Below are 25,623 nucleotides of genomic sequence, written 5' to 3' on the forward strand. Positions count from 1 at the left end.
GAGAATCACCCCCAAACTATATTCAAACACTAAATAGCTTTGGAAATTAGCTTTTGCTATAGACTTGATAATGCTTTTTACCAAATTCAACCTACAATTACAAGGCAAAACAGCACTTATATTTGAAATATACTGTGACAAGGTCATTTTGATGGCAATTCATGTTGTTTAAATCACAAGTAATATCAATGTGGCTTTATATATTTCTCATGCTATCAAGGTAAGAAGCAAGATCTCCATTCCCACACAAACTTGTAGTGAACACATTTTCCAAGTTCCACTATAGTTCAAGCTGCATTATTGGACCTTGATGCAAGTGCAAAGGACATTTTTCTATTTCAATATTCATTTTAATATACAATTGAGCATCCACCTAACCTTCAATAGGAAGTGATTAATCTGCTAAAGGCAGATTAACGACAGCTAAAAGGCAAATATCAGTAGCAGAATCTTAACGGAATTCTATAAATACCTTCCAAATGATTAATATAATCAATTAAAATCACGCAATCACAACTGATAACAGAACTTGGATGTATCTAGTCTATTTGAGTGAAAAGATGTTTTCAAAGATGAAATACAAAAAAATAACATTATAGGCCAGCATTACCAAATAAATACTTATAACTAATTTTGAACCCCAATTTAGTGAGATACTATCCCCTCAAAATCCCTCAATTCTTGTCATTGGTAGCCCTGTATTACAAAAAAATTCAAGTATTAATGTATTTTGAATTTTATCAATAAAATACATGTGAAAAGTTTTCTTTCTCATTACATAAATATATAAAAGCCTTAATTTTTCCTCTTGGCTCACAAAGCCTACATTTTACCAAAAAGTTTCCAACCCCTAGTCTGGAGAAGTGCCAGAGTGTTTGTCAGTTTAAGTGAAATCAAAGTATGATAAATATCCCAAAAACAATTGGTCTAACTAAACCATTTTTATATCTCAATAATATTACCTGATCATTCTTCTATATACAGTCCTTTCTTTGGTTATGATCCATGTCATCTTATGAACAAGTAGATTTCCTAAGAAAATAATTTACGTGGGTCTGTATTAGAGCTGGGCAGAGAAGAAACTAGTTATCCTCAACATCAGCAAATCTTTATAATTCTATTTGCACTCTAGTAGAAAAAAATGTTTTTAACTCTTCTCAACCAATTCCATCACCAATGTGTCTCCTGGTCAAACTATGACTCAGGCTCAGCCACTGGAAGAACAACATTCCCTTGTCCATAGTAATTTGCTGAGGGGCGGGCACATCAACAAATAAGGGAATGTCAGTCTTAGGCTGCTGTTGGAACTATTGAGAAAAATGGCCCTTTGTTTTTGCTGAGGATACTAGCATGGTAAGAGTAGAAGTCTCAAGCTGCTGGATGGCCATTTTACCATGACACATGGAAAGTCTACTTGACAGTGACAACAGCAGGGTAGAAAGCAAAACCAAAAAAAAAAAAAAAAAAGATATGGAAAAAGATTCCTGTCTTAACTACAAGATTAAGCATGTCTGAAGGCAGTCCTACCACTACCAGACTTTTCAGTTAAATGAGATAATGTACACTATTATTGCTCAAGCCAGGTTAAATTTCTGTCACTTGCAGAACAGAACTTCAAAGGGTTCTGACTAATGCAACTATACATTCATTCAGATTGGGATCTTAATCTTTAGTACAATTTTTCTAAATAGAGTCTTTAACAGTTTTGTATCATCTCTAGATTGTTCTCCTACTTCTGAAGGTCTCTGCTGCTTAATGGACACACTTTTCATAGGCTGAGTGTGGGCTTCTTTGCCTTATCTTACCTGTAGCATCCCTCAGTAAGCAGCGCACCATTAATACCATTTTGTAAAATCCCTTAAAGTACCTAGAACAATGATAAATGATGAGATACTGTTAAAAATATGTGCTCTCCATCCGTACTAATTTTAAAGTTCACTTAAAACTAGATTAATACTGGTTAATTTCTGTGAATATAATGGTATGATTCCATTTTCAAAAAGGAAAAATGATTCTATTTACCTTAATTTATCAGAAGACATCTTTAATTACTGCTCTATTAAACAGTTCAGGAGTATAATTTTTTTTAATATTAAAGAAAGCTTATATCCTTTACCTAACGTGTGCTCTTTACCACTGGATTTCAAGAAAGCAAAACAAAACATAAACAAAATAACAAAAGCATATTCCTTTAACTCTGCTTCTCACATATAACAGACTAAATAAACCAAATTTTTTAAATCTCTATCTTAAATTAAGCAGTGGCATTATCTTACCCATCATTACAGGAAATGGGAAAGAGCAAGTTTAAAAAAACTACTTTTATTTTTTTTTTTATTTCTTTTTCAGTTACATACTTTTTAAACAGGGATGTGTTTCATTATTCAGACATTCAGGCAATGTTGACTTCATTAGTGTTGACAGAAAATAAGCATAAAAATGCAAAACATTGTTGGCTTAACCTGAACATACCTGCATTACCTATTATTGACCAGTTTGTGTTGCCAGAAGACTTATTCCTTGGCATTAAAATGGAGCACTTAAAAATATTGCTAAAAAGCAAATGTCTACACACTGGTCTTTGCAGCAAATAAGGGTATTTATACTTTTAAAATATTTTAAGTCCATAATTGGATTAATATACACACCTTCTTATGTATAAGGAGTTCAGATCATATAAACACTGTACAATCCAAAAAATCCTACTGAGAATAAAACTAAATAGGCTTATGATAAGAAATACAGTTATCGCATGTATTTACAAATATCATAGACACACAAATTTGGTCAAATACTGTAAAGAAAGAAGTGGTTTCACATTATAATGGCCAAAACATCCATCTTCCTTACTCAAAGCAAATAAAATAAAAACTCAGTACGTAACTCCTGCAGTTTAAGACATCATGACAGTATACATATAGACAGAATGGAAACTGTTGACCAAATTATATAGCAAATGTTTTCTAGGTTAAGTGTAGGTCTTTAAAATCAAAAAAGATCATTCACAGGATTCATAGCAACAATGATAAACAATGTCCTGATTTGTGATGTTCATGTGGGTGCCTAATTCATCAAAAACAATGCATTAAACTTTTGGCTAATAAGAAAAATAAATTACAAAGTACAATTAAATCCCTGTAAATGCAATAATGAAATTAAAAAATGTAGATTTATTTACTTTAATATACATCTTAAATGTTACCTTGAGACAATAAAAATAAATAAGCATGCCTGGAGGCATACACTTAAAGACAACGAAGAGACTGCATGGAAGGAATAAGTAAAAATTTTATAAATGAAAGATGAACATGAGATTTGTTCAAAAATAATTATCTTTCTAGCCAGTCTTTTTGTTTTAACCCTTTTTGAAAATTCTGGCTAGAAGAATGTGACAAAAGTACATGTGTGTCTTTATGGCTTAAAACAAAGCAGACTTGAAAAGTGAAGTGGGCTTCCTTTTTAACAGAATTTTTTTGTTTGTTTATATGCAGGCACTTCAAAAGACTATGGAGGCAAAGCACCTGACCCATCCTTTCCAAAATATTTTTCAATCATCAAAATTATGCTAAAGAGTAGGAAAATTCCAGAGAATCAGCAAAGTTGAATGTAAGAGACTAATGTGTACAGAGGGCATAGAGTGACCCACTTTTTATTGCTGGGGGTCCTTTTTTTTTTTTTTTAATCAAAGAGGAAAATAATTACACAGACACTATTGCATGGCACATCCAAAGTGTTCTGCTTAAGGGAGAATGTAATCATTCAGCAGTAGGTTTCAGTGAGATTTCTTTAGGCTTCCACCATATACATTGCAACAAGGTTCACATTTACTACTTCTCCTTAGTGTATTTCTTTATAACTCCAACATATATCACTTCTTAAAGTATTCATTTCTTGCTGTCTAACATACATTTTTGGAAGCATAAAGTTACATTATACAAATATTTTGCATTTTTAAAAATAAGCGCTTTTGCCACTTCTGCAACACAGTACTTCACATAGTGGTGCAACAAAAGCAGAGCACATATTTACTGCACTACTTAAGATTCATTTTACCACTACCATCTGCTGAACCCATATTGCTTTTTCCTCAGTACCTCTGGGCAGTGACTGTACCATGATTTCACAGAAAGAATGTTAATATGACTTATGAATAGCAGTACCATCAGTAATACTGAAATCAATGCAGATGTCACAAAATATGAAGTTCTCAAGGAATAATTTCTTTTAAATATTTGGGCAACTCTCTTTTCTCTGTTGTATTATCCACTGAGAAAAAAAAATTCCTTTTTGATTATACTCTTACAGAGTTATAAAAAACCAGATTAGGTATAAACTGGATGACACTTAAGATACTGTACTGCTTTCTATAACAGAAGAACTTCCGAAAAATGTTCTATAGAACTGTATTCCTCAATACCACCTCATTGGTCCATTCCATTCATTGATGGGCAAAGCACTCATGTTTTGACAAAACTTTAAAGCTTCCATAAAAGTTAAATTAGAAAAAAAAATGAATGTAAGACAACCACAAAATGAAGTATGAAAGTATGACATTTTTGTTTCTAAGAGTGAGTCCTTAAAAATATATGTGGTCACTACAGAGATGATTTTAATCACAAGACAGCAGATGAACATGTAAGTAACTCCCCAGGATCTGTCTGTGTCCAGAGTCATTTGTGGCGCTGTATAGTTTTCCTTTTCCTTCGTTTGAAAAAACAGCAGCACCTGCAGATGAGGGAAACACTCTTTATTTTAAAAGCAATAAAATTTCACAGAGTTGACTTTATCACACTAACTTAAATGGTCATAAAAAGCAACAGGCTAGTGCAAAATAAACAGTGATTACACCAATGAAGCATATGTATTAGTGAAAATATGGCAGAGTTATTACTATTATGTTTCATCCACATGCCTTTTAAGAATAGCAAGACATTCTATGCAACATAAAAAGGAGCCACTAAATTCAAAAGGTTTTGTAGTAATACCAACTGAAAAGTTCATCCTGTACATTATCTCCCTTTCTCCCTGATATTTATATATGATTGTTGAAGCCATTATTAGAAAGGTAAAAATGATCCTAACATTGGGGAGTTTATTCTCACCAAGAATCAGTTTAGACTCCAAAAATAAAAAGACACTCCAATATAGTCAACGACACTTTCCATCATATTTACAAAGAGAATGACAGAAAATACATTATATAGAAAGTCAAGACTGGCAATTTTTAATTCCTTAGGGTTAAAGAAGGTCAAGCTTATCGAAAGTTTAGTTAAGATAAAATTATGTTTAATATTTAAAGTAGCACAATTGAGGTGATTCTGTTTTGCAATTCAAAACTGCAAAACACTATAATCCTGACTTTTATTCCTAGGTGAAAAGAAAATCTTGGCTGGACACAGTGGCTCACACCTGTAATTCCAGCACATTGGGAGGTCAAAGCAGGAGGACTGCCTGACGTCAGAAGTTGAAGAATTCAAGACCAGCCTGGGCAATACAGCAAAACCCTATCTCTTAACTCTTTCGTTCTCTAAATATATATACATATCTAAATATCTCTAAATACACACACACACACACACACACACACACACACACACACACACACACACAGGGCCTGGTGGCACCTGCCTGTTGTCCCAGCTCCTTGAGAGGCTGAGACAGGAGGAATGTTTGATCTATGATTCTGCCACTGCACCCCAGTCTGTGTGACAGAGCAAGACAATGCTGTGATCTGGTATTAGCTGAAATATGAGAATCGCTGATCTGCTCCCACCAAAAAAAATAAATAAATAAAAATAAATGCACACGTATCTTTAAAGTCTCACAATCCTTCAAATAAAGGTATGAAGGTATGGCATTTTTCCCCTCCAGATGTAAGAGTCAGTATAGCAGAATATACAACATGACATACACTACATATAGTCAGGCACCTTTTCTTTTAACCTTTAAACAGTCCACCCCTTCCTAAGGTTGAGTTTACTTTTGGCACAGGCAAGCATGGTTGGGTATCCCTGGATTTTCCGTTTAACTCCTGTGTGGGTGTGTGGGTATGTCTGTTAATCATATTTTGTAATAACAGTAAAGTATATTTATATACATGGTGATTCTATTACTGAGAGCTGTCAGTTCAAAGACTGTGTGTAATATGACCCTATAAAGATGTTTCTATAATTCTTAGCAATCTGTATTCATTAAAGAATAGCTTCGGCCAGGCACAGTGGCTCATGCCTATAATCCCAGCACTTTGGGAGGCTGAGGTGGGTGGATCACGAGGTTAGGAGTTTGAGACTTGCCTGATCAACACGGTGAAACACCGTCTCTACTAAAAATTAGCTGGGCTGGTGGTGGGCACCTGTAATCCCAGCTACTCAGGAGGCTGAGGCAGGAGAATCACTTGAACCTGGAAGCGGAGGTTGCAGTGAACTGAGATCAAGCCATTTCACTCCAGTCTGTGTGACAGAGCAAGACTCCATCTCAAAATAAAAAAGAATAGCTTCAAGTGTCCCTCCCAGCAAAAGATTACAGAAAATGAAATAACTACTAGATATGTTTTATATACTTCTGTGAAATAAATGTAAATGGAATCTACACTGTCCAGTTAAATTACATAATCTCTCTACCCACATTATCTTTAGTCAAAAATAATTTTGTATCATTTATTATTGTGATTTCTGCCATAATTATGAAACCACTATGAAGGTACTAAAAACCAAATTATACAATGGCATTTTTTAAGTGAAGCAAAAAGTATACACTGACTAGACCATGGAATGTAAATAATTTAAAGCTGTGGATCAGCTGATAAAAATTCAACTAGAAATATATGTAATGATGGATGTTTATAAACTTTACCCTTATGGAGGTGACTAGCAGAAAGAACTGAAATGAGTTACCCAGTCAAGAGCCTAGAGAAGAGCTGCTACAGTGAAACAAGACCACAGATGTTAACAGATTTGCTCTGGACTTTAAAAAATAAGTCAAATTTATTTTTAACTGTCAGCTACCTAATATTTCTCAAATCTCAATCATTTTCTAAATGATAAAATCCTTTACTCCAAATAAACCTTTAATATGTAGAAAAGAGCAGAAAAATATCCATATGGCAGAAAGCAAGACATAAAAATAGGTATTTAGAAGCGACAGACCAAATACTTAGAATATTACATTTAAGAATATGGTCATATTTCAATGGAAATTTATTAACTGATATAAAGTTGCTTTAATAATGCTCACTATTCTTAGATACTGTCTTTTCAAATTTCAAAGTATATTCTTTCAAAAATTTTCTAAAGTTACATTAGCCCTTTGAAATGAGTAATTTTATGCAATACACATTTTGATGAAAGATTTTCTACACTTGTTTTAGCAATTTACTTTGCTTAGTTTGAATTTTCAGCATTTGAGAGTTCTGAGAGTTGAGTGCTTTACACTTAAGTAATCTTTCCTAAGCATTTTACTAAACTACGTCAAGCATTTATTTGAGACTAAATAAGATTTTCAAATAAATTCTAATGGTCCTTAAATTCAAACACAATCTAAAAAGGACATCTATTTTTCAGAAATAAATCCCACTAAATAAACATATCCTTATAACAGATCTGCAAAAGTAAAGCTGGCATGCTATTAAAGTCACTACCACCAGAGGACAGCGTTGCCTTATGTGATACAAATGCATCCAAATAACACAGACGAGAGATGCTCTCAAAATATGATATACTTACAGAAGAAATAAATTGATGTTTTAACGTTATGGCTTATTGCTTAGCATAAAAACAATTACAGAAATAACTAATTTATAGTCTTAGTGATTAAGAAATCAGGTCTCATCTCAATTGCTTCCTGTCCCCAGCACTCAATCTGAAACAGTGTTACTACCATGTAGCCACTCAATCACAATACTGTTTTATTTTCCTGTAATAACTTACTCTTACTTTAAAATTATTTTATTTGTTATTTGCCTTTGCACTATAATTTAAGCTTCATAAAGGATTGCTCACAGTTATAGCCCAACAACCTGGTACAATGTTTGTACTTATTTAATAATGGTCCTCTTACCTCAGCCTCCTGAGTAGCTGGGACTACAGGCGCTCAGCGGGTAATTTTTTTATTTTTTTATTTTTAGTAGAGACTAGATCTCACTATGTTGCACAGACTGGTCTCAAACTCCTAAGCTCAACCAATTCTCTCATTTCAGCCTCTCAAAATGTGAAGCTGCATCTCTACTCTAAAATTCGTTGGGAATAAATGTTAAGTCCTACTTACGATGAACTTTAGAAACAAACTTAGTACAGTTAGGCAACAAACAGGCAATCATAACAGATCAAAGTCCTAAAACACACAAAGGCTTTTGCTATTGACACCACACCACCATTTCTCCTTTGTTCACTGCCGTTTTCTTCATCTAATTTGCCTTGTTTTCCTGGATATATGTCATCTACTTCCTTCTTTCAAATCCACACAGAAACGGAAGGATGTTTCCCTATCTAGACATGATGTTCTTATTTATCCCTTCTAAGATGATTCATCGCACATCCTTTGGTTGAGGGACTGTCGGTACCTCCTAGACCTACCCACATAGGACTCCAGAACCTAGAGTCTCTAGTACAGAAGTATCTTGTATGGAATGTAATCTTTAATTCTTTGACAAAGAATGTTCCCCTTAAGGTTTAAACCTGAAGTGTAATTTCATATCTCTGGATCTCTTGATTAAAAAAAAAAAATGAGGAACCATTTAGTTAAGCAAGTAGAATTTAGATCAGAGAATAAGATCACCCACAAAATTAATCCAACTAAAAGCCTTCAGGCCCATCTTCATTTCGAATTCCTTCCTCCCTATCCACTTAAGTCTGAAATGACTTTCAATTAATCCCTTAAGTCTGAAATGACTTTCGAAATTTCCCCATCTTCTCATGCTGGCTTAGTTCAGAACTTTTCTACTTGCCTCCACTATTGCTAAGCACCTTTTAAAGGACTTCCCAGTCTAAGTCTCTCCTCTTTCCATCCAAATTGCCCCCATCATAAATATGGCCATGTCCTTTTCGTCTGAAATCTCATCAATGATTCTCCATTGACTAAAGCATTAAGTGCACACAGCTCTTCAGAATTTGGTTCCCAACCTACTTCCACTCTCCTCTTAGTCTCATCCTCCATGAGGCTTCTTTCCCAGGTAGCCTATACTATGGATGGAAGGGAGGGAAAAGTAAGAAAAAGCAAAAATCTCCTTGCTATTCCCAGAACATACCATGTGGGATTTCTTACCTCTTTATCTTTGTACATGTTCTTCTCTCCATTTAAAATCCACATGCTCTCTCCCAGAAAACAGTTATAGTCTCTGTCATTTTGTATTATAATTTTTATACCTCTCTCTTTCTCACTGAACTGCTCTCGAGGAAACATTATTCTTCACTCATCTTTATAGTTCTGGAGATTATCAAAGTCTTGAACACTTAGTATTATAGAAACTAAACAAATGGTCTGAGACTATCATCTTAAAACATTTTTTAAGCAAGTTTGTTTGTTAGAGACTACTAACCCAAAATACAAATTCTCCATCTAGTTTCACAGGAAAACTTAATTCATATTTTTAAACCATTTTCTGCAACCTCATGAACACCAGGAAGTAACATAAGCCTCATAACTGCTGCCAAATTAATTTTCCTAAGGACCAACCTGATCATATTGTTTCTTGGCTTAAAAACCACATGATGTTTCTTGACTTCCTTTCTTGTGCTGAGAAAGATAATGTCCAAATTTGTTTACTGGCTACCAAGGCCCTTTGAGATTGGGATATTATTAGCCTATCTCTGTTTCCATTAATGTGTTTATATATTCTCTGACTGCATCATTTACTTCTTGAACTTGATCAATTCTGTCCTTGCTCCAACCTCTTCTCTCTTGACTTCAACCCATTTCCCTTGCCAAATCATACTCATCTTTGAAAACTAGTGTAAATGCATCCTTACCCATGAGGACTTCTCTGATCTTCCCAACTAGGAGGACATACTCCATTTTCTGAACTCCAGTAACATTTATCCCTCTCCTATAGTGCTAATTGTATAATACTTTTTATCAGAATGGTCCTTAATCCTGGCTGCTCCTAGAGTCACTTTGGAAGCTTTTTATGATAAGCATGTCCCACCACAGACCAATTGGTAAAATCAGAAACCTTAAAAGTACAGCCTAAGTGTTATAGTCACCTAGGAGTTTTGAAACTCCCTATGTGACTATAATGGAAAACCAAGGTTGAGAATCATTATATAAAAGTTGTTGGTATACTTTCTATCCGACCTAATGGTATACAAACTTTGACATACCTTAATAATCATATTACCAAACATACGATAATCTGTTCAGTAAATGTTGCAAGAAGAAAAGAGAAAGAAACAATAAAAGATATTTTCATACTACTTAAAAAGTAAATAATTAAATTATTTTGTTCTCCCAAATTCCTGGAAAAAACTGATAAGGATGCTATTATTTGTATCACTTGTCTTAAAATTCTCAACTACAGTAAACAAGAAAGACAAAAACCTCATTATTAATGAAGGTAATTAGCTTTTCCATCATTCTACATATGGGAGAATAGAGTATTTTCCATCATTTGGAAATCAAATACTAAAATGTGCATTTTTTTTTTTTTTGAGACGGAGTTTCACTCATGTTACCCAGGCTAGAGTGCAATGGCGCGATCTCGGCTCACTGCAACTTCTGCCTCCTGAGTTCAGACAATTCTCCTGCCTCAGCCTCCTGAGTAGCTGGGATTACAGGCACGCACCAACATGCCCAGCTAATTTTCTGTATTTTTAGTAGAGACGGGGTTTCACCATGTTGACCAGGATGGTCTTGATCTCTTGACCTTGTGATCCACCCGCCTCGGCCTCCCAAAGTGCTGGGATTACAGGCTTGAGCCACCGTGCCCAGCCTTAAAATGTGCATTATAAAATACATTCTATTTAATGGGGTGAGGTGAGAGGGATCTCTGCCAATTATAGGTAAGAAGAAAGATGATAATGAAACAAATTCTGAGTTATGTGTCATCCCTAGTTATGTGTCAAACACATCCCTAGTTATGTGTCAAATGGTGGCAAAGAGAAGACAAGAATAAGATGAAATTTAGACAGGGAGCTGGGTACAGTGGTTTGCACCTATAGTCCCACCTACTGGGGAGGCTGAGGCAGAAGAATCACTTGAGCCCAAGGGTTCAAGGCCAGCCTTGGCAACATAGCAAGATTCCCACCTCTTAAAAAAGAAAAAAATCATGCTCAAATTTTTAGTCAAAGATTAACAGGATATGAGAAATACAATAATAAACCTGTAGAAATGTTAGCATAAACCTAATTAAAGAAAAGAAAAAATCTTGTGTGTTTAAATAGAATGTTTAACCAGCAAAGAGATAGAAAAATTCTGAGAATTTCTGTAACCTACCTAACCCACCTGAAGTAAGGCTTCACTGATATCATGAGTTGCTATCCTTTTTTAAAAACAACCATTTTACTAAGATATAATTCACGTTATAAAATTTATCCTTTGAAAGTATATCATTCAATGGCTTTTAGTATTCAGAATGAGCAGCTATCACCACTATCTAATTTCAGAACAGTTCCATCACTCCATAAAGAAATCCCATCCTCCTCTTCTTGCCCTGAGCAATCACTAATCTTTTGGTGCCTATATATTTGCCTATTCTGAACATTTCATTTAAATGGAATCACATTACATGTGGCCTTTTGTGTTTGGCTTCTTTCATTTAGCACAATGTTTTCAATTTCATTTCTTTATATTGTCAAATGGCAGTCCATTGTATGGGTATACCTCATTGTTTAATTATTTAGTAATGATTTACTAAGGAACATAGCCACTAGGAATCTGAGGATGAAAAAAAATCCTTGTTTTGAAGAAATTCAGTAAGTTTCAAGAAGTGGGAGGTACATAAAGAGGATAACATAGCAAAGGCATATTTAAGGAATCAATGCTATATAAAGTTCAGAAAGAAAAACAGAGCTGTAAAGATAGACAGGGGCCAGACTATGACAGGTGTGAGAGACCTTGGTGCTACGCGAAGAAATATGGACATGATACGACAGGCAATGGAGAATGCTTCCTACAGGAATAGCCTTCCCACCACTTCCTTCTTTCACATGCTCCAATGTCCACAGATAGAGACCCAAACACACACCCACACTCATCCCAACTAAATAAATTACTATGCCATTCTTCAGTGCCACTTCCATAAAGTATTCTCTGATCATCCAGGTCTGGAAATATCTTTATCTTTACAAACTCTAATCATTTTTTCAATACCCTTTTCATAGTATTAATCATATACTGACATATACTAGTACAACTGCAATCTTCCTGCTGGCTTGTAATCTACTTAAGAACAAGGACATTATCAGGTATTTCAGAAACTTCAGCAGTATAATTGCTGAATGAATAAATAGATAAAAGTAATGGATTTGATTAAAAGCAAGTCTCCAGGAGGATGTAAATGAAGAAAAGCTAGTTTCAGTGCAAAGTGTGGGTATGGAAGTAAAAATATGGGACACTGATAAAAGAGGCACAAGCCTGGGAAGAAGAGAGATGAGAAATGTCATTGGCAGCTGGAAGAGAAGAAATAAATAGGGGTGATAATAGCTATTGAGTACCTGCTGTGTGTCAGACAAAATACCAGCACTTTATCACATTTAATTTTCTCAACCAATGAGGTAGATATTATTAGCTTCATTTTACAGAAAAAGAAACAAGCTTTCTTGAAGGTAATAAATAAGTGACAGAAACAGGATTCTTCAACCTATGTTTAACTGCAAAAGATGTGTGCAGTAGAATCTGCCACACCACCACCCTACGTTCCTGTCTTAGGATTGTACCTAAAATTCACAACATAAGCTGTTGTTTTTGTCTTTGATTTAAAAACATGCAAATAAGACTACACTTTCAGGGATTTATTTCTGCAGTCCATAAAAATACACAAGTATACAACTAGTTAATATCCTGAAATATACTAGTCTTTGTCACACTGTCAATAAATTCTACAGTCAAAAGTGATAAAAATGGATTCTTAATCATTGCTCTTTAAGAAAAAAATCCACAAGTTTCCTAATTTTGCAGCCAGCAAATGAGCATTATTTTGAAAGTTATATAAGGTGTCTTTAGATATGAGTAAAATATTTCAGCATTTACTAATGTAAGCAACTTCCTTTACTCAGTCCCAGTCTGACTCAAAATTTGTTCTGCAACTGAGAGCATTTTAAGCACAGTATTACAACTAAAGGCAAATGTCAGGAAATAACTAAAATCCAAAATTATTTATATTAATAAGAACATTACTTTTCCTAATATCATGAGGATTTTTAAAATGACTTTCTCATTATAAGGTTATCATAAAATTTATCGATATTATGTTCAAGGGCAGTAATTGGTTAGTAAATGAAATACTGTTTTGGTGATACTACTGTGGGGAATGAGATCTGCTATATGTATTTAACAATTGCAAACAGAAAAAAGAAAGCTTAATGCAAAAATCTATCTTTCTATTTAAATAGCAAATAAAAACTATTACGAAACAAATGCACAAGCACAAGCAGGGTTGGTGTATCATCTATGCAATTAAAAAGTGGCCCCGAATCTATGTCACTTGAAGTAAAAAAAGTTGCAGCAGGCAAAAGAGCTCCTCAAACAATTATTTCTTGCTTTTCAGAGCTATCTTAACGATATCAAATACTTTTGAATAACTTTTATCAATTATAATTGGTTGAGAGTTTTGTTTTCAAAAGACACAAAATGATGCTAAATCTTTGAAATTACAGTCAACGGAGCTATTTCTGCCTGCCTACACTTGAGACTCACCACATGTTCAACACTTTCTGGCAGCTATACACACATAAAAAAAAAAATACAAGGGAAAAAAAGAGAGAGAATCAGAAACAGCCCACATTGAAATTATCACATTGTTTTTCATGCATAATTTTTCCCAAGCAATATTGTCATAATTTATGCTTTAAAAAAAATTCAATATAATAAAACATGCATTTTATAAAATTAATATGTATTCTTAATGCTTACAGAAAAAAGATAGCATATCAATAACTTTCATGCATCAACACTCTTAAAACTCAAAAGCTAAAAATATGCTGTTAATTCTAAATAAGAATTTGAGCACAGTTCTTAAATATTTTGTATTATTAAAATGTTTACTGAAACAGCACTATTTTAAACTTACTATAGTGATTAAAATAATTATGCATACCACTTGTTTTGCATGCACCTATTCCCTGAAAAAAAACTCCTGAAATAATTTTATGAACTATAAATCTCAAACATGCATAATTTAAGAACAAAAAGTTACTAAAACAAAACAAACACATACTTGGTTTCATCCATCACTTCTACTTCAGTAGGGGCTGTGATGGGTGCATTTGAACGTCCTGCAGTGGGATCATCTGTGTTTAACTCTCCATTTGTGGAGCTTACAACCTGTTTAAAAAAAAAAGAAAAGAAAAAAAAAATATATAGTACACATACATACTCATAAATATACATACACACTAAATAGGTTATATAAGAAAACATAAGGTTAAAGTATTTCAATTAGAAAGTTAATGTAAGGACACAAAACAATAGGTAGCAACTAAATATAGTAACAGGTCTAGCATTTTATTTAAAAATCAAGGTCATCTAATATGTGCTTTTCAACTTACTTCCTTTCCTTATTGAAATCTCTGTCTTCTGTCTCCTTCCCTCTGGTTTTTAAGGCTAACTCCTACATGTATGTCTCAATCAGTTTCCTCTTGCGTGCCTATGTCCTTTGGCACTTTGCTATATCATGAATTACTTTCCTTGAATATAGAAAAACTTCAATATTACTCCTTCGAATGGATCCTTCACTTCAATCTGCAATTATGCTCAAGTCTCCATTTCAAACTGCCCATTTAAATAGAGACAACACCATTCATTCACCCAGTGTTCAAATGCAGGGGTCACTGTGATTCCTCTTTAACTTAAACCCCACATCTAATCCATCAATGGCAGATCCTGTTAAATCCTTCTCCAAACATATCCCATACCTAATCAATTCTCACCATCTCTATTACTACCAGGACTCCAGTCCAAGGCACTATGATCTCTTATGTGAATAAAAGCAAAAACGTATTATCTAGTCTTCTGCTTTGTCCCTCACTCAAATGTATCATCCACACAGCAATCGCGTTGCTCATTTTAAGATGCAAATCATATCACAGACAGCTCCCTGCTTAAAACTCTCCAATTGTTGGCTTCCTGTTTCACTTAGAGTAAAAAATCTATACTCCTTATGCAAATTGACAAAGTCCCACATGATGTGATGCCTGTCTACCTCTCTGATCTCATACCACCTTCTCCATAGCTCACTAGCCTCCATCCAATATGTCAAGATTCTTCCCACTTAAAGCCCTTGGCATTATCTACTGTCACTGCCTAGAATTCTCTTCCTACTTATCAGCTGACTTCTCATCTTTCAGATTCTCTGAGCAGGCCTTTTCTATCACACAGCTAAAAATTTTCATGCTGACACAGTCTTTTATGTTACACCCTATTTTAAATTATTTGTAGAGTATTTATCAGTGTTCATGTTTTTCTTATTTGCTCATTTGTTGTGTTTCTTGACATGCATCCCTACCACTATTAAAATTAAGCTCCAGGACAACAGAGATCTTGTATTGTTTCCTGCTATGCCTGGCACAGAACAGGCACTCAATAAATATTTGTGGAAATGAATGCATGTATGCATGAATGAAATCCTGAAACAAGATAAAAATCATAATGAAATTCCCAAATTCTCCCAAATTACCCTGTTTCTGCAAATTTACCTTATTATTCTATTTCTTCCTTTTCCCTTATCACTAAACTTTTTGGAAAAAAAAATATATAACTTATCACTTCCAGTTTTATAAAATTTTCCAGTTGTTTATTCGTTTACTCCTTGCAATCAGTTCTCTATCTCTACATAACTCTAATAAGAGTTATCTTAAAGGTTACCAATGATTCTGAGAAAATGTATTCCCATTTAAAGGCCTTGGCATTATCTACTGTCACTGCCTATAATTCTCTTCCTACTTATTAGCTGACTTCTCATCTTTCAAATGTATCATCCACACAGCAATCACGTTGCTCATTTTAAGATGCTCATTTGAAAGATGTACTTTGCTCAGTGCCTCATTTTCTTGTACATCAAATCACTTGGCACTAGCTGAACATTCTGGAGTAAGATGGGTCTAGACTCAAAACCTAGCTCTACCACTTACTAGCTATGAGACTCTGGGAAAAATATCTTACCTTGCTAAAGTTTTCAAGTACAATGAACAGTAGCATATAATTAACAAGGTTGATATGAGGGTGTGATAGTATCAGTACATAAATGTCAATATATAAAGCACAGTGCCTGGCATATGGGAAGAGCTCTAAATGGTGGCCATCCATCACTATGTTTCATCTATAATCGTGGCTTCAACTATCACCTCTAGATAAAGGGCTCCCTGAGCCTAACTACTCAGCCATATACTCAGTTTGCTAAACCAAGTTTGGTACCTCAAACCCTGCATTTCTGAAGATAAATTTATCTTCCTCCCTCTGAAATATATTGCTCTTCCCATAGCTCCCATTTCAGTTAAAGCCCTACCATCTTCTCAGACTTCCAGGCTCAAAAATCTAGGAATTCTCTTTGATGCCCCTCCTACCCAATACCTAATCTCTTTAAATGAAACAAAAGGTTAGCAACTCTGACATGGGCAACAGAGTTGACAACTGACTATTAGACTTAAAAGTAGTATTTACGGTACCTTATATTTCTAAAATTTAATTAAGTTATTGCTTTAGTCTACAGCATGCTAGGCACTGTCGTAGGTATTTGGAATACCAAAGTAAGCAAGATAAAACATCCCTGTCCGTGCAGACATGATACTTTAGTGTAGAGAAATAGGACCCTCTCCAACTCCAAGGAAAGTATTAACAACTACCAATCAACCAATATACTTGAGTTAATTTAGGAATTACGGAGGTTCAGTTTCCTATATCCTATACGGAATAAGTACTTAGAAATGAAGACTGCATTTGTGCCTACAGCTGAAAACATACAAAACTGCCTTGATTATCTTCAAAGGCAATCTAAAGAAAAGAATACTTTTATATCTAAGCATGCCTCTCCTTTTTGGGGGCACTTGCTTCCCCTTTCTGTCATACTATTGAGCTGTAAATCTTTTCTCTTTATTTTTCTCTCTGAAAACATTCAAAAATAATTATTTGTTCTGATTATTGAACATAATTTGGTTCTTTATTCTTAATTTTGAAAATGTCAGAGCCTCCGCACTAAACTGGATAGGAGAGAGAAAGCAGTATTCTTATCTCACATATTCTCTGCTACCTCCATCCAGAGCCTGTATACAGTACATAATCAAACAGTTCACTGAAAAATTTCCAATGCTCTTTCCTCAACATAGTATTCAACGTTTCTTATTCTCCCTTTTGTTCAATGGCCCTAGACAACTGGAGGGATGCCACCTCAACTTAGAGGTAGCTCCTCTAACATATCTTCCCTTATTTTAAGCAGCATAATTGAAAATTTAAAAAAACCCAGGTATTCTAAATTCTAGCAACATTAACTACATATTTTCCAGCAGCAATGACCATATATACACTGTAATTATATAATGTGATTTACTTCAGTTCATGGAGGAAGACTTTTTATACGTGACTTTGGTAAATTTTATTTCATTGAAATGTTTCAAATCCCATTTTACCTAGTTGACCAGATCCAGACCAGAAGGAAGTAACATTTTCCTTTTATGTAATTTTTCCATGGTTTCCCAAATTCCCTGATCCTCTGAGTAGAGGCCAGTATCCCAAAGTCAGAATAGAATCACTGTGTTAACAGAGTTAAGACAGGATACTGCTGTTGACCTTCATAAAATTGGCCTATTTAACACCAGTGACTTGAGAGTGTTATCATGGCATTAAAACAACTTTCACTTAAAATTTGTGTCTTTTTGAAAAAGGATTTTACAAAGAAGAAATGAAGATATAATACTCTAAATAATATATCATTTTATTCCTGGAAGCCTAAATCAATCAAATACATACAAATTATTCTTATAAGCCATATTCTAATGAATAGTTCTACTTAGGTGACATTTCCAGAATCATAACTTGAACTAGAAGATTAGTCTCTGAAATATTAGTGTTCATCAGCCTGGTTTCTTGAAAGTATAAAAAAATGACAGATATTCTAAGGTTTTACATTTCAAAAAATAATTCAGGCATTATACAGGATTGCTTACCTTCTTAAAAAAAAATTCCCTCTGACATTCCCAATTTTACAAGAAACTTACTACGATTCTCATTTTAAGAAGTTAAAAAAAAAAGGAAACTAGAATACAGTTTTACTGTCAGAATTTAAGAGGGATGTTGGAGAAACAGCCCACAAGCAAGTGTGAGACATAATAACAGTTCACTTAACATATGCCTGACAAATCCAATTCCAAAAGATGTTATTCTTATAGACTTTTGAGTATAGACATAACATATAGTATTTTTATTGTCAATGATTTTAAAAAGCCAATTAATGTACTTTCCAAATATAATGAATTCATACAAATTAGTTATACTACTGTCTTCCTAATTTCTTTTTTGTTGTTGTTGTTATGAGATGGAGTCTCATTCTGTCACTGAGGCTGAAGTGCAATGGCACGATCTCGGCTCACTTCAACTTCCGCCTCCTGCCTCAGCCTCCCAAATACCTGGGATTACAGGTATGCACGAACACACCTGGCTAATTTTTGTATTTTTAGTAGAGATAGGGTTTCACCACATTGCCAGGCTTGTCTCAAACTCCTGGCCTCAAGTGATCACCCGCCTCAGCCTCCCAAAGTGCTAGGATTATAGGTGTGAGCCACCATGCCCTGCCTGTCTTCCTAATTTCTATCTGATATCTTGTAAGCAAGATTACCAAGTAAAGCCTTGATATAATATATTAATTAACCAAACATATTGGCCAAATTTTCATCTATCCAATCTATTAGAAATACTAAAACATCATATATTTTATTAATGTATTCAGCTTTTTTAAAAGGTATGTATAAGAAAGCACACTAAAGAGATATATTAATAGTTAAAAGAGTGATTTCCAAATAATTTCCTGAACCTGTGCTAGGAGATATACATATATATATATATATATATACACACATATATATAAAATATGAAACCAACTTCTTTACATATCCTAAAGACTAAAGGTATAATTGATATTCTTGGTATTCCAAAAGATGACCCTAAAGCACAGATAGCGATATGCTTTAGGATCATCTTTTGGAATACCAGCTCACCAGCTTTGTCCACAAAGATAACCCAAAATGGATTTTCAGTTAACTTTCACTTAGGATCATTATTTTCCTTGATCATCCCAGTCTTTGGAGATGTTACTATAAATGTTATTGTAAAAAAATAAGTAAATTCATAATACTAATGTACCCCAATGGTAATAGAAATTTCCGAAACTAGATTAAAGGAAATGAACTAAAAATTAAGTAATAAAGGCACATAACTATATTCCCACAATCTCTCTTTTGCAGATTTCAGTACCCCAGAAAAGTATGAATAGAAAGATATGATTGTAATAGTCACTAGATTTTGTTCCTTGTTAATAACTGTATTTTCAAATATTTGATAGACTGAAATTAGTAATGTTTTAGAACAGTCAGTATTCACAATTAATGTAACTGAAGTAATGGTATCTACTATTACTCTCGACTTTAACACGTTTTATTATCATCTCCAGATATATTTGTCTAATCCTTTTCTGTTATCACCACCTGTATTTATTTGTTCAGATGCTTCATCAGCTAAAAGATCTGATTGCTTATTACAACAATGAATGTTACTCTTTCGTTTTCCTCAACAATACCTGGTTGTACAACATATCTACACCATTTGTAATTCTACCCCTTTTCCTCCCAAAGGCTCAGAGTCACATTATTCCTTAGATTCTAACCAAATACTGTACAACTATAAAAGATTTCCAAACAATCGGGGGTATACATAGTACATGTATAAGTACATTTTACATGTAAAACCATGTAAAATAGTTTTTCAGTAGTGTCCTTAATATTTGTCTCCTTCCTTTTGCTTACAGTTGCCTCCATATGGGATCAAATTTTCAGTTGGCACTGAGCTCAATGGAATTGTGCTACAGTGAAAAGCACAGCTAAAATGGAATTAGAGATCAGTACTATCTGTTGTCCGTAGCATATTTTAAAATCTAACTTTGGAGATCCTGATTTGCCAGTTAGAAACATATCAAAAAGAAGTAAAAACTGAGCTTTTCCTTTTCCCTCAGTCCCACACCCAACTAAACTCCACCTTCTAATTCTTTTCTAAGCCTTTTATTTCTTGTTATCCCCACTACCCAACATTTTTCCCCAACTACAGACTTTTGAGAGCTGTATTCCTCATTTACACTTGTCTCCTTTCAACCTAGTCTCCAGCAAAAGCAATTATCTGGAAAACACTAATCAAAGTTCGTCTCCTAATTCCATTATGGTTACCCAGTATCCTCAGAATAAAGCCAAGTTTAATAACAAGACCTGTTAGATCCTTCATGATTTACCTTCTGCCTACTTTCTCAGTTTCATTTCTCAACACACACCAGCTTGACTAAATCAGCTTCCTTAATATGCCTCTTGCCCCCTAACCTTACATACTATCTTTTCTGCCTGGTATACTTCTCTTTTGACCCCTTCTATCTTCTTCAGTTGATTAGCTCCCACTGGTTCTTTAGGTCTCAGTTTACATGTCAGTTTTCCCAGAAAACCCTGACTCATTCAGGTTATGTGCTTTTCCTATCAATTCTCCTAGTACTCTGTGCTATCTCTACTTATCACCCCGCCTGCTCATCAGCCTTCTCCACTGACTTCTTCATGGACACAGGCACCATGTCTTTATATGCTTCTTTTCATTCAAAAAAAAAAAACCCTAGAAGAGCCTAGCACATAACACTTAGATATTTGCTAAATAATGAATGGCCAAGAAACTGAATGTGGTAGGTCTGAGTTTTTCAGCCATATTTATTATCACCAATGATTCTAAGAAGGAACTGAGAGGGACACACTTGATTCCCCTGGGGGTTTTCCAGAACACAGGCTAAAAACAATACAAAATAAAGTTTTTAGAGTCTCTTGAATGGAAAAAGTTTATCAAATGTACAGCTGTATCTTTTTAGGTAGCGATTTAACATGTTTAACTAAAGAGATAAATTTAGAAAAATCCCATTTATCAATGCTTTCTTTTGACTGTACCTCTAATACTTCACTTCCCAGAGATCAATAAAAACACTACTCGAGTTTCTTAATTTGCAAAAACAATAGATTATACTACCTAACACTAGTTTCCTAAGCCTCAACCTCTATGCTAAACACTTTTTTTAAAATTAAATTTTCATAACAAAACCATAAGGTAGAGGTTTTGTTAAAATCCTCATATACTAATAAATAATCTCAGCACAAAATTTGAACTCTAATCTGATTGCAGAGCTTGGGCTCTAAACTGCAACATCATCAACCTGGTAACACTGTCTGGTCTGCTATATAATAACTCAGAAAAGCAGGGAGTTCAAATTTAGACTCTGCTGATAATTTATACTAAAAGCACATCTGAAATAACAAGTATCTGAGGATCTTTCTATCGGTCAAAAATGGGAAAAGGTTTCATCTTACATGTCAATTCTAAACAGCTTGGAATGATTTTCAGTGCTGCACTGAGAGCAATGATCAGTTCCATGGAAAAGACTGCACTGACAGATGAGGAGTGAAAGCCATGGTTTCATCATGGCTCATTTTAACTAACTGTTGATTCTGCTTCTGGATATCCTAAATCTGTATCACACTTCAATACCAGACAGCTACCTATTAATTATGAAAATGTCTTTCCTAAAAAAACTATTTAATGATAAACTCTTAGTATGTTTATTTTGAATAATTTTCTAATTGCCATATAAATAAAGTCTTTGCATCTCCTGCAAAACCAATGCTTGAAAGTTTGTTCAACAGTTGATTTAACAACCATTGCACAAATAAGCCCAAGGCAAATTCATCTCATACTTTTGTATTATAAAAAGTTTTTTTCTCTTTATTTCCTCCCTTTATCAGACAATGAGAATAATATTAATAGAACACATTGTTTTCCTATCTGCCTTCATTCAGAATCAAATAAAGTATTCAATTATAACAATATCAGTTCAGATTTTAGGTGCTTTTCTTTGCTTTTATTATGTTTTAATTTATAATTTCATTAGTCCAATTATACAAGTATTATATTATAAATTTTCAATAACTCTGAAAGTGTTTAGGACATAAATTATAAACGAATTCAGTCTTTATTTTAGAGTGGGAAGGATTCAGGTATGATCCTACTTAGGCTGTTAATGTCCACCATATCATGTGCCAGTTAATATTGTAAAATACATGAGGTCAATGAAAATACTATTTTTTGTTTTACCTATGTATTTATATTACATATTACTCAAAATCTATTGATCACTTATTGAATATTAGGATGAAGTCAGATTTAGTCTCAGTAGGCTGAAAAGTCTTAGAAATAAGACATGAGCAAAGTTAAAATATCTCTGTGAAAACATGTGAGTACAACAATAAATATGAAGTAATGAAATAATGAGCGAATAATGAAATTCATTCACCCTTTGACAGTCCACAGAAATCCCATGAGGCAATGTCGGGGAATCATGTAAGAGTAAGAAGAGGCTAAGAAAATAAATCTGGTAATGGTACAGAAATGGTAGGAAAATTTTCTAATAGTGCCTTAATTGTTGCACTGAGCAAAACACCTGGTATAACACATACGCACATACTTAAAAACATGTAAATATATATAGATACATACAAAATATAGTTTGTGTTATGCAAATAAAATATAATTTGCTCAATCAGCTTTTCTAACTGTATGGATTAGGTCATAAAAATTTTTACAATTTAGGTACCCTTGCCTCTAAGTCCTTCACCCTAGGCTCTTATAGATCTACTCAAATAAGACTACCATACATTACTGAAAATTCTATAAACTACAAAATTCTACAAAAGTAATTGATTATATAATTTAAGTTACCTCTAAAATTTAATGGTGAGAAAAATGAGAGCTCATAAGATTTAATCATGATTTAATTTTTAAAATTCAAATCAAGAAAAAATAGAATCCAGAGTACAGAATCAGTGGATTAAATACATACACTAAGAAAAATGCAAATTTGATAAAATGGCAAATAGCTCAAGTAAAAATATGTAAAGGAAAAAATGAAAATGTAAAAAACATTCTACACTGAAATGTACTGAGGTAACATTTGTTATCTCACCTACTTTAAGCTGGCTTTTAGATTATCTGAAACCAACATTTTAAAACACAATACGAGCCTCAAGCAATCTTTCCCTGTTTCTACAATATACATAAATCATTAAAATTTACAGGGCAATAGACGGCAGAGTATATATAGTAGCTGACTCTAAGAGTATATAAAAGGGGAACAGAAACAAATCATAAATAAGGAACTGCTTAAAATTTATGTAAAAAGCCACACAATTAATTGAGGGGAGTATTTAATAAAACTTGTCATTAAAATTTCCTCTATCTGATATTTTCTATAAGTACAAACAAAATACACTATGATAAAAATTAGGGTCATGTTTATTTGAACAATTAATTAGAAAGTTCATTCTGAGTATTAAGGATGAAAAACGATATTTAACTGATTAAGTTTGAAGGAGGCAAAGTCAATGAATGCAAAAAAATACAAAAATGTTCTATTAATTAAAGCATTAAAGAAGATTGAGATTATTGTGGTCAAGTTTAATACCTATTTCAAGTATAATACTGTTTGTTTTTCTAATCTGCTCTATGACTTAAATATTGTTGCATATACTTGCAAAAATGAACAAAGGAAAAATCTTGGTATTGCTGGTCTTTCTGGACCACATTAATTTTGGGTTTTTTTGTTTTTTTTTTTTTTTGGGTAAATAACAAAAGAAGAGAATTATGAAGAGAGTAGTTCAGCAACAAATTTTCCATTAAGATATGAAATCATGCCATGAGTTCCAAAAAAAAAAAGGGTTAGTTGTATAAATCTGGGTAATAATCACTCATGCAAAAATCAGAAAATACCTGTACCGAGCCACCATGTCTGTCTGCTGCAAGGTGAGCTCTCAAATGGTGGGGATTTGCCTGCTGGGAGTCCCAAGCTGCCCTGTGGTCTGCCGACTGCCATTTATTTAATGCATATGGCATGCATGGAAGAAGAAAAACCCAATATGTTAAACATCTTATCCTCATAATATATAAAACAAATGCATAAAAGGAAATTTAAAATACCCTTACTATTCTGAATCATGGTGCAGTTAGCTTTGTATAGAGAATGTGGAGTGATTTTAGTTAAGTTGCCAAATTGTGTAATGATCAACAATAAAAATAAAATAGAACCATAAAATTTTAGAAGTAAAAATCCTTGAGAAATCACAGACTCTACCCTCTAGCTTTATAAATCAACTAACAAAGAACTAGAAGGGTAAAAATGCCATGACCAAGAAAGAACTCCAAATAAATCATGGGCACACTAAAAGGCCACACACTATATTTTTTTACAGTAGAGGTCACTATGTGTTTTCTGATGAGGAGCTACTTTTAGAAGGTACAAATGATAGCCTTTAAATAACTGTACTTGAGATTCTAGAAATATTTTCTCTCTTACTTAGTCCCCTATTTCTGACTGTGAGGATAATATGAGAAAACAGAAAAGTTATTTGAAAAGGGAGAAGTACTATACAGAATACTATGAGAATAAGACAAAACAAATTTTTTTCTAAGTGGTAATCCTACACATATGAATCTCTTTGCTTCCTTGATCTCTTTTTATCTGATTCAAATTAAGAAATCCATGTTTATGTAATAAGCTGAAAATCCTTGATGTTTTTAGGTCCCTTGGCAAATCTGCATGGCAATAACAAACATTATAATCTATCGGTAGAATTAAGAGTAATTTCTTAATAGCGGTCAATTTCTGTTTCAGAAAAATGTAGACAACACTAATAAAAAGTTGAAAGAAGAATATATTATTTAAGCTTTATTACATGTTTGGTTCTACATTAGCTGCTTTATATGTTATCGCATTTTGAGGTAGATATTATCATCCCCTTTTACTGATGAAGACAGTCAGACATTAAGCACTTCCCTATAGTCACAGAGCTAGCAATGAAGTAAACCACGAACTCCAATTCAGAGCCTAATGCTCTTCCAGTAATAATACTACCCAGCTCCTTACCACAATTAAATATATTCTATAGCCTTCAGTACTCTTTTCTTTCTTTTTCAAAGTCATGAAAATCTTGCTACAAAGTGCCAAGCACATTGGAATATAGGGACCCTCAAGCATATTGGTGGCCAGAGCAAGCTTCAGGGGAGAGATGTAAAATTCAAGTAGATATGTGAATAAATATTCTGGCACTAAGCTTCCTAAATTAAATTGTACAATGCAAAATTACATACTTTGTGGCATAAAGTATGTCATCAAAACAATTACAATAGTTCTATAATGCCTTTTCA

The 25,623-nt window shown here is 33.7% G+C and overlaps 1 protein-coding gene across 13 annotated transcripts in view; it reads right to left on the reverse strand.

Moving 5' to 3' along the window:
• Window positions 1-2,309: 2,309 nt before the first annotated feature.
• Window positions 2,310-25,623, reverse strand: part of CSNK1G3 (casein kinase 1 gamma 3) — a 105,377-nt gene continuing 82,063 nt past the window's right edge. For 4 of the 13 annotated variants that reach the window (XM_032266707.1, XM_032266620.1, XM_032266795.1 and 1 more), the window contains 4 exons: window positions 24,190-24,285; window positions 14,366-14,472; window positions 13,846-13,869; window positions 2,310-4,725 (listed from right to left, as the gene is read on the reverse strand). In XM_032266707.1, the coding sequence (XP_032122598.1) occupies window positions 4,671-4,725; window positions 13,846-13,869; window positions 14,366-14,472; window positions 24,190-24,285 (282 nt within the window). In that variant the 3' untranslated portion in view covers window positions 2,310-4,670. The remainder of the gene's footprint in view (window positions 4,726-13,845; window positions 13,870-14,365; window positions 14,473-24,189; window positions 24,286-25,623) is intronic. The other 9 variants (XM_032267224.1, XM_032267084.1, XM_032267159.1 and 6 more) reach the window with 4 other exon arrangements.

This window comes from Sapajus apella, unplaced genomic scaffold, assembly GCF_009761245.1.
Source record: "Sapajus apella isolate SASKATOON/1434 unplaced genomic scaffold, GSC_monkey_1.0 scaffold1, whole genome shotgun sequence".
NCBI classification, from domain to species: domain Eukaryota; kingdom Metazoa; phylum Chordata; class Mammalia; order Primates; family Cebidae; genus Sapajus; species Sapajus apella.